The 10575-nt window shown below is 50.0% G+C and overlaps 1 protein-coding gene and 1 pseudogene across 1 annotated transcript; one reads left to right on the top strand and one right to left on the bottom strand.

Moving 5' to 3' along the window:
* Positions 1 to 121: 121 nt before the first annotated feature.
* Positions 122 to 3525, top strand: LOC128590770 (keratinocyte-associated protein 2-like). The gene is made up of 2 exons (XM_053598168.1): positions 122 to 2674; positions 2999 to 3525. The coding sequence occupies exon 2, from the start codon at positions 3083 to 3085 to the stop codon at positions 3491 to 3493; it is 411 nt and encodes a 136-aa protein (XP_053454143.1). The 5' UTR covers positions 122 to 2674; positions 2999 to 3082; the 3' UTR covers positions 3494 to 3525.
* A 4926-nt stretch (positions 3526 to 8451) lies between these two features.
* Positions 8452 to 9907, bottom strand: LOC128589788 (B9 domain-containing protein 2-like; annotated as a pseudogene).
* Positions 9908 to 10575: the final 668 nt, after the last annotated feature.

The following is a 10575-nucleotide window of genomic DNA, read 5'->3' as shown; positions in this document are numbered from 1 at the left end:
GGTTTGAACCCGCCACCCTCGGCATATGGGGCCGGCGCCCTACGGACTGAGCCACAGGCGCCGCCCGGGATTTTGTATTTTAACAAGGGCCTGTCGGGATTCTTATGAACAATGGAGTTATTTTGCAGTTCTTTTGTTTTGTTGTTGTTTTTGTAGAAGCAGAGTCTCACTTTATCACCCTTGGTAGAGTGCTGTGGCATCACACAGCTCTTAGCAACCTCCAACTCCTGGGCTTAGGCGATTCTCTTGTCTCAGCCTCCCAAGTAGCTGGGACCACATGTGTCCGACACACACCTGGCTATTTTTTGTTGCAGATTGGCTGAGGCTGGGTCTGAACCCACGACTCTTGGTATATGGGGCCAGTGCCCTACTCATTGAGCCACAGGCCCCACCCTCTATTTTGCAGTTCTTACTAGCACATTCCTGAGACTGGGTACAGGAAATCTACGGCTACCCATTGGGCTCTCTGATAGGGCAGGATGCTCCAACCAGGTCTGTGGGCCCTATCTTGTTTTCTGATGATCTCTGGAGAGCCTCCTGAGGAGGTTAACATTTCAAACTGGATGGGAACCAAGCGTAGACTTTCTGAACAGCATGAATCAACGTATGGTGGAATAAGACCCTGTGTTTCCAATCAGAGTAGGCTTAGGGCACTTATAGAAATAGACCCGAGAGATGAGCCCTGGGTGTGATGAAGTTACTAGGAAGAATTCTGGAAATAATGGCATAGCTGGGCTACTTCCTCATTCAGATATCAGTTTACATCACCTCTTAAGGAGCAATGCCTCCTGGGGACTCCCATCATACCACCCTAATTCTGTCGGTCTGAGGGTACTTAGCACTACTGATCTTTCCCTTTGCTGTTTACTGTCTACCCCCTCCCAGCCTTAAGAACAAAGGCTATTTTCTGTTGTATTGCTGCTGCCTAAAGCATTGCCTGGCACACAGTAGAGTAAAAATTAGCTGTTAAGGGTGGCATCTGTGGCTCGGTTCAGTGCCCACCCCATTTACCGATGGTGGTGGGTTCAAACCCGGCCCTGGCCAACTGCAACAACAAAATAGCCAATGTTGTGGCAGGCGCCTATAGTCCCAATTGCTTGGGAGGCTGAGGCAAGAGAATTGCCTAAGCCGAAGAATTGGAGGTTGCTGTGAGCTGTGTGACACCACGGCACTCTACTGAGGGCGATAAAGTGAGACTCTGTCTCTACAAAAAAAAAAAAAAAATTATCTGTTAAATGAATGAGGAGTATTTAGGTAGAAGCGGCAGTAAGGAGAGGCTGGATAATTCAAGTGGCATTGCTTTGGAGTTAGTCTGTAGCAAAATAGCAATAGCTAATATTACATAATGTTTACTAAATGCCACGTAGTATTTCAGTTCTTACATATTAATTGATTTACTCTTCAGAATAACTAAAAAACATATCACGAGGGTATAGCTGTAGATTAACTTGTCTAGGGTCACATAGTAAGTGGAGGAGGTAGAATTTAAATTAAAACCCAGCTCTGTCATCCCAGTTTCTTTATCTATAAAATGAGGATAATAATAGTACTTGCCTCTTGAGTTCTATGTATTAAGGAGATACCGCCTGGTATTTTGGTTTTGTTTTTTGTTTTTGAGTGCACATAATAAGCTGGGGGTCAGGGAGAGAGAAACATTCTTACAGCCTACAGGGAAGGAGCTGGTAGAGGGAGATTCAGAAAGCCAGAAAAGAAACCGGAGGACCAGCGTGGATGAAGGAGGGGCTGCCTCCTGGTCCATACCAATTTGAGAATAAAGGTAGGAGTGGACACCTTGGTAACTAGTGGCCTAAGTGTACACCAGAATGTAGGTTCTATAGGCAGGCCTTACTGTCTGGCTAGCTCTGTAAGTGCCTCTTACATGTCTAGGTATGAGAATTAAGGTGATTCTTGTCTGCTGGACTCTTACTTGGAAAGTACAAAGTGTTTTCTTTTTTTTTGGCCGGGGCTGGGTTTGAACCCACCACCTCCGGCATATGGGACCAGCGCCCTACCCCTTTGAGCCACAGGTGCCACCCTACAAAGTGTTTTCTAAGCAGAGGAAAGGGAAAGAAGACTGGATAGTTTAGTGGAAGGCAGGCGAGAAGGCAGGGACACTCTTAAACTCCAAAGGACTAGGGCTGGCGCGGTGGCTCGCCTGTAATCCTAGCACTCTGGGAGGCCGAGGTGGATGGATTGCCTGAGTTCACAAGTTTGAGACCAGCCTGAGCAAAAGTGAGACCTCCATCTCTACTAAAAGTAGAAAAACTGAGGCAAGAGGATCAGTTGAGTCCAAGTGTTGGAGGTTGCTGTGAGCTATGAGGCCATGGCACTCTCCCCAGGGCAACAGCTTGAGACTGTCTCTCAAAAAAAAAAAAACAAACAAAAAAAACACTCCATGGGCCGTGCCTGTGGCTCAGTGAGTAGGGCGCCAGCCCCATATGCCGAGGGTGGTGGGTTCAAACCCATCCCCGGCCAAACTGCAACCAAAAAATAGCCAGGCGTTGTGGTGGGCACCTGTAGACCCAGCTGCTCGGGAGGCTGAGGCAAGAGAATCGCGTAAGCCCAAGAGTTAGAGGTTGCTGTGAGCATGTGACGTTATGGCACTCTACCAGAGGGCGATAAAGTGAGACTCTGTCTCTACAAAAAAAAAGCCTCCAAAGGACTGAATTAAGAGGTAAGTAATGGGGCGGCGCCTGTGGCTCAGTGAGTAGGGCGCCGGCCCCATATGCCGAGGGTGGCGGGTTCAAACCCGGCCCCGGCCAAACTGCAACAACAACAACAAAAAAAAAAAAAATAGCCGGGCGTTGTGGCGGGCGCCTGTAGTCCCAGCTACTCGGGAGGCTGAGGCAAGAGAATCGCGTAAGCCCAAGAGTTAGAGGTTGCTGTGAGCCGTGTGACGCCACGGCACTTTACCAAGGGCGGTACAGTGAGACTCTGTCTCTAAAAAAAAAAAAAAAAAACACACACAAAAAAAAAAAAAAAAAAAAAAAAAAAAGAGGTAAGTAATGCTCACAGTTAATAGCACTAGGTTGGCTCCCGGTTCTCTGCTAGTGGCGCGGATTGGACTCATGGCCCGGGCGTGATGGTAGTGGGCACGGGCACATCGCTGGCGCTGTCCTCTCTCCTGTCCCTGCTGCTTTTCGCTGGGATGCAGATGTACAGCCGGCAGCTGGCCTCCACCAAGTGGCTGACCATTCATGGGGGCCTGCTTGGCTCTGGCCTCTTCGTCTTCTCTCTCACTGCCTTCAATAATCTGGAGAATCTTGTCTTTGGCAAAGGATTCCAAGCAAAGATTTTCCCTGAGATTCTCCTCTGTCTCCTTTTGGCTCTTTTTGCATCTGGCCTCATCCACCGAGTCTGTGTCACTACCTGCTTCATCTTCTCCATGGTTGGTCTGTACTACATCAACAAGATCTCTTCCACCCTGTACCAGGCAACAGCTCCAGTCCTAACACTAGCCAAGGTCACAGGCAAGGGCAAGAAGAAAAACTAACTTTGAATGTTCAATAAAGTTGATTCTTTTTAGCTCTGTGAAAAAAAAAAAAAAAGGTAAGTAAGCTACAGATGAAGTAAATTTGCTACATTAGGAGAACACATGACTGCTTTGAACAAGATAATGCCCTTCAGGGTGGACTTCCTTCCCAGGTCCGAATGCCTCAGTCCTGGGATAGTGGGAATTGTAAAATCTGAACCTGTCCTGACATATAGTAGGTAGGAAAGCATGAAATATTACTTCCTCCCTGTGTGACTTTGGGCGTCAGAGTTTTTCATCTTATTAAATAAAGAGTAATTTCTGGCTGGGTGCGGAGGAGGCCAAGGCAGGTGGATTGCTTGAGCTCAGGAGTCCCAGACCAGTGTGAGGTAGAGTGAAAATCCATCTCTACTAAAAATAGAAAAACTAGCCAGGTGTTGTGGCACACACCTGCAGTAATAGCTGGGAATGAGGATTTCTTGAGCCTAGGATTTGAGGTTGCTGTGAGACTGACTCCAGGAAAAAAAAAAGGCAACAACTTTTTTTTTGAAACTCATTAATTTGCTGATTAGAATGTTTTTGAGATGTGGTAGCTCATACCTGTAATCCTAGCATTTGGGGAGGCCAAGGCAGGAAGATTACTTCAGGTGAAGAGTTTGAGACTAGCCTAAGCACATGGCGTGACCTTGTCTCTACAAAAATATAGAAAAATTGGCCAGATGTGGTGACTACTACAGCTAGTCTTAGCTATTTGGGAGGCTGAGGCAGGAGGATTGCTTGAGCCCAGAAGTGTGAGGTTGCAGTAAGCTACAACACATGCTACTGCACTGGACTCTGTCTCAAAAAATACGTGTGTGTGTATAGTTTTCCAAAAAGACATTGTTAGGTTGTTAAAGGCAGTTAATGTGGGGTTCACAGAGTACTTACTAGATAGATGGGCTGCTTTACAAACCTTATCTCTGACCTTTATTTTTTTTTTTTTTTTGAGGTAGGGTCTGACTTTGTTGTCCTCTGTAGAGTGCAATGGCGTCATAGCTCACAGCAACCTCAAACTCTTGGGCTTAAGTGATTCTCTTGCCTTAACTTCCCGAGTAGCTGGGCCTACAGGCGCCTGCCACAACACCTGGGTATTTTTAGAGACGGGGTCTAGCTCTTGCTCAGGCTGATCTAGAACCAGCAGGTGAGCTCAGGTAGTCCATCTGCCTCGGCCTCCCATAGGGCTAAGATTACAGGCTTGCGGCACTTCACCCAACCTATTTCTGACCTTTAAAACCAACATGGAAGGTATGATGCATCTCCCCTAAAGGAGGAAAATGAGACTCAGGGATGTTAAACAACTTGCCCAAAGTTACATGGTTAGTAAGTGGTGGAACTAACAAGTGGCCTGGGGCGGTGCCTGTGGCTCAGTCGGTAAGGTGCCGGCCCCATATACCGAGGGTGGCGGGTTCAAACCGGCCCTGGCCGAACTGCAACAAAAAAATAGCCGGGCGTTGTGGCGGGGCGCCTGTGGTCCCAGCTACTCGGGAGGCTGAGGCAGGAGAATCGCTTAAGCCCAGGAGTTGGAGGTTGCTGTGAGCTGTGTGATGCCATGGCACTCTACCGAGGGCCATAGAGTGAGACTCTTGTCTCTACCAAAAAAAAAAAAAAAGTAGTTGCACATAGTGGAAGATCTGATCTCATTTCTTTTTTTTTTTTTTTTTTTTTTTTATTTTTATTTTTTTTTTGTAGAGACAGAGTCTCACTGTACCGCCCTCGGGTAGAGTGCCGTGGCGTCACACGGCTCACAGCAACCTCTAACTCTTGGGCTTACGCGATTCTCTTGCCTCAGCCTCCCGAGCAGCTGGGACTACAGGCGCCCGCCACAACGCCCGGCTATTTCTGATCTCATTTCAAAACACCTCATGGCCTGTGGCTCAAGTGGCTAAGGCGCCAGCGAAATACACCTGAGCTGGCAGGTTCGAATCCAGCCCAGGCCTGCCAAACAACAATGACAGCTACAACCAAAAAATAGCTGGGCGTTAGTCCCAGCTACTTTGGGGGGCCTAGGGAAGAGAATCGCTTAGGCAGGAATTGGAGGTTGCTGTGAGCTGTAATGTCACAGCACTCTATCCAGAGCAACAGCTGAGGCTCTGTCACACAAAAAAGAAAAACAGGGTCACTACCCACAGGTTGAGAACTGCTGTCCAACCCAGTCCCGGCCAAAAAAATAATAATAATTACTAAGTGATCTTCACCTCCTGTCTCATCCTTACTATTTGATAAATTTAACTCCCACCCTAAAGAAGCCCATCTTGAATAGTTTAGAAATTAGCTTTTGAATTGGAAATGTAATAGATTGTCACTGAGTTGTGCTATTATTATTTAAAATAAGGGTTATTGTGGTCTTTACTATGAACCATTATGTATAAAACTTCCATTTTGGAAATGGAAGAACAGGACAGTCTTGGGAGAGGCTACTCTCACAGTTCTCCAGAGTCTCTGGCCTCCTGACAAAGTTTAGTGGATCTATCCCCATCTCTGTATATTAGTTGACAGTGATAGGGAGCTGGACCTTCTTTATCTGGTAACATCTGGACCCGTCAAAAGGAGGCATGTAGGAGTGGTCAGCAGGGGAGGCTCCGAGTCAACCTCCAGCGGTCCATGCTAAAGCCACAAAGTGTAATGGCTCTGCTTGGAGCTGCAGGCCTCAACCTGCCGAGGTGTCCACTTGGAGGTCGCCTCCTCTGGGAAGCCCTCTGGGTCTGCTCAGGCAGAACTCAGTGTCCTCTTTCCTCTTGGGTCTGTTACTGTGACCCTCTGCACACTTTATCCCTTCCTGCCATGGCCAGGCGTGCCTCCCCTACTGGGTACTTAGCAGAGAGGGAGTGTGTGTGTGCGTGCATGTGAGCTTACGTTTCGAAAAAAATTTGAAAATATATGAGAGTACAAAGGAGAATAAAGCCAACCTCCACGGACCTGCAGAGATTTGTTTGGTGCCCCAGCACTAGGTGGGGAAAGGGTGGTTGAATAAATGTCAACATCATGGTACGTGATAAGATAAGGCAGGACTGGGATTTGAACCCAGACAGCTTGAAGTAGCACACATGCATTCCGTCTGGTTTTTAGGGCACCAAGTAAAATTGTGAGAGGACCAGTGAGAAATATGTGGGAAGTGGCCTGGGAGCCGGCTTAGGTTGCTAACCTAAGTGCCCACAGGCCAGGCAGATGAAATAAATGTGTGACTTGGGTGGGCAGGGAGAGCCTGTAGGCAACTGCACAGTGTGTGGGCAACCCAGAGGCGTCCCTAGGAAAATTAACTACAAACAACTTGCCTGGAGGCCATCTGAGGCCCCTGGCTGAGAGCAGCTCTAACCTAAGTCCACTGCGGTTTGGGCTGTGAACAGACCAGGGTCAGGATATGAGCCTCCTAGGGCATGGAAGCTTCTGGCCTCTAGGTGGGAAGGACTAGCCACAGAAGCGCCCAACCTCCTAAGTAGTAATAAGAATAGAAGATGTGGGCGGCGCCTGTGGCTCAAGGAGTAGGGTGCCGGTCCCATATGCCAGAGGTAGTAGGTTCAAACCTAGCCCCGGCCAAAAACCACAAAAAAAAGAATAGAAGATGTATCAGTAATTGGATGTGATAAGGGGCAGGAAGAATAGCCCATTCAGAAACAGCAAAAGAGGTAGTGAAAGTTCCCGACCTTTCCAAAATCATTCCAAGACACAAGGCTAAAGGAAGACAGAGATCCAATTATTGCAATTAAAGTGACTTTTACTCCACCTAGAATGCAGGTGGGGTGAGATTCCTGACTAGAGAGAAAGGCACACGTAAGCTATGGCAGACAGGGATTTAAAAGGTTAGGGCAGGGCGGCGGCCCCATATACCGAAGGTGGCGGGTTCAAACCCAGCCCCGGCCAAACTGCAACCAAAAAAAAATAGCCGGGCGTTGTGGCAGGCGCCTGTAAGTCCCAGCTACTCGGGAGGCTGAGGCAAGAGAATCGCTTGGGCCCAGGAGTTGGAGGTTGCTGTGAGCTGGGTGAGGCCACGGCACTCTACGGAGGGCCATAAAGTGAGACTGTCTCTACAAAAAAAAAAAAAAGGTTAGGGCAGCCAAGATTGGTGGCATTCCTATTTCCTGGGAGGGACATGAATCTGACCCTTCCTGGGCGGGCCATGAACCTGACCCTGCCTGGGCAGGGCAAGTTTATTTGGGCAGGTACACCCAATTCTACCACGTAGAGGATTACGTGTTGCTGAGGGGAGCCTAAGTAACACTTAGGCTACCACTTTGGAGCCCAGACGAGGCTGGAGCTCCTTCTCTGGGGCTCATCCAACAATGCAGATTCCTCTATTCTAGGATTTAGCCTGGTCTCCTTCACTGACCTGGTAATTCCAAAGTCACTTGCTATAATCACTTTGATACAGGGTTCCACCCATTCAGGGCTGGACAATGGCCCCTGTTTTCCCAGGCCTAGGCAAACAGACTTTTTCTCTCCAAACTGCACTGTCTGAATACATGCAAGACAGAAGAAAAGTCGTTTTTTCAGTTTTTTTTTGTAAGCAGGGCCTCTTCTGGAGTGAAATTCCTGCCACTTTTGCCCAGAGCTGGAAGGACTACATTCTTTTTTTTTTACTTGTAAGAATTGCTTTCCTTTACTGAGAACCTCTCATGTGCTAAGCAGCCTCTTCTCACCCAACACCCTGTGACTCCACATATTTACTGGCTCCATTTTACCGATAGGGAAACTGGGCCCAGAGGGACAGCTAGTTACTGGTTCAAGGTTCTTTTTTTTGTAGAGACGAGTTTTACTTTTTCGCCCTCGGTAGAGTGCCGTGGCGTCACACAGCTCACAGCAACCTCCAACTCCTGGGCCTAGGCGATTGTCCTGCCTCAGCCTCCCGAGCAGCTGGGACTACAGGCACCCGCCAAAACGCCTGGCTATTTTTTTTTGTTGTTGCAGTTTGGCCGGGGCCGGGTTTGAACCCGCCACCCTCGGTATATGGGGCTGGCGCCCGTTTCACTGAGCCACAGGCGCTGCCCTGGTTCAAGGTTCTAATAAGGACAGGAGCAATGCCATGCCTTGGCTGGGGTCACGTCTGACAATCTCTTGACCACTGTGTCAGCCTGACCCTCACTGGATGTCTAAAGGTGTGTGTGGAAGGGGCAGCCACTGGAGGCAGGGGCCCTTAGCATTCAACACCATAGCGGTCAAAGTGATGCACCAAAAGGCCATTCTCAAGATGCACGGTGCCACCAGCAGCTGTATGCAGGCGGTAACAGTCAGCCCCACTGTAGATGGTATCCCCATGCAACAGTTGTGGCTCACCACCCACAAAGGCCCATGCCAGCTGCTCCCACCAACTGCCCAGGGGCTGCCATGTGGGGCAGGTCAGCTGGTGGATGTCAGGGCTGCTGGGCACATGGCAAAATCCATAGCCTTCAAGCTGACTATGGCCAAAGCTGTCTTGGGACCACACCTGGAGATAGAAACGGGGCCAGCCTTGAAGACCTTTGGTGGCAAAGTGCAGATCAATGGGCTGGAACCAGTAGGCTATGTCCCCTACCTGGGGGGTGTCCACCTGTGTTTGGCCTTCATACACATGTGACAGAAGCTTCCATGCTGCCCCTGTGTGGATGCCCCACTTGCAGAAGAGGCTACTTTCAGAGAAACCGGTGACCCCATAATCTGCCCCATCATGTTCACCTCAGCTATGCCCCTGGCAGCGAAAGATCTGAAGCACTGTGCCTCTGCTGCTGCACTCGCCTTGGCTTCCTCAGTTGTTGCTGGAGCAACAGCAGGTTCTAGCTTTGGCCTAAACCCGCCCTGTGCGACTCTCAACTACATTCATTAATACATCCATTCATTGGCTAGTCAAAATTGAAGTCTGGCCAAATGTAATTCTCAGGATCTCCCTATTCACAAAATAGTCTAAAGACCCTGGGGTGGGGCAACTTCCCACTTGGGTCTCCCCCCCCCCCGCCAGAGGCTTTGGGGCATTTCATTCCTTCTATTCCTTTCCATCTAATAAATTCTATCTTATAACTGGTTTCTGTGGTCAGTTGGTTCATTCTAAGAATCTCTTAGGGGCGGCGCCTGTGGCTCAGTGAGTAGGGTGTAAGCCCCACATACTGAGAGTGGCGGGTTGGAACCCAGTCATGGGCAAACTACAACAACAAAAAGATTCTCTTAGACCCAGGACCTACTGCAGAAAGAAATTCTGTCAACACCTTGGTCTGCTTTTTTTTGAAACAGAGTCTCACTCTATTGCTCTCTGTAGATTGCGTGCCGTCATGGCTCACAGCAACCTCCAACTCCTGGGCTTAGGCGATTCTCTTGCAGTGACCACTGGGGGCAGAAGCTGACCGGAGCCTGGAATGCAGGGACTGCTCTGCTGTGGAGGATCTGCAGGCTATCCTGATGGACGGTGGGCTTCGAGTCCCTGGATGCCTGCATTCCCAAGTGTGTGTGCTCAGCGCAGTGCCGGCTCTTCGGCTGGCTCATCTGGAGGGACGCGGGAAGTGGTGGTGCGCGACTGCGTCAGTTGCTCCTGGACCTGGGATGGGAGACGGACGAGGCAGCCCACGTATGCGGGATTGGCCTCATGACTTGTCATGAACCTACCATCCACTAGCACTAGGACAATTCTTGGTGGAAGATGCACAGGGGTGGGATGGAGTTCGCACGCCGGCAGCGCGGTGTTTGGCGCGCAACCCTGGTCTGCCCTAAACCTGCTCTTGTTCCATCCCTCGGGGAGCCCGCCCGCCGGCAGCGCGGTGCCCCGGCAGCCCACTCAGTCTGTGCGGAGGAGGGGAAGGGAAGCACCGCGGGCAAACGTGAAGCCGGTCGGGGGAGTGGGCCGAGCGCCCTCGGGGCTAGGGGTGGGCGCGGAGGCTGGTCGGTAGCACTGAAAGTTGTTTGTGACTGGTTTGTATAGCAGCAAGACAGGAGGGGCCATTCGGGGGCCACGTAGCGAGTTCTCTGCCCCTGACCTGAGGTCCTGCGCGGCTTTGCCTAGGTAGCGTCACCGTCCTCAGCAGGAACGTGGCGCTCACAGACTGGGTTTCCCCCCCTATCCTCTGGTCGTGTTCATGTCCCTGTGGGCATCGGCGCGAGTCACCCGG

This window comes from Nycticebus coucang, chromosome 7 (assembly GCF_027406575.1).
Source record: "Nycticebus coucang isolate mNycCou1 chromosome 7, mNycCou1.pri, whole genome shotgun sequence".
In the NCBI taxonomy this organism is placed as follows: Eukaryota; Metazoa; Chordata; class Mammalia; order Primates; family Lorisidae; genus Nycticebus; species Nycticebus coucang.
Note: the sequence above shows the minus strand (reverse complement) of the source record. Positions and strands in the feature narration are given on the sequence as shown.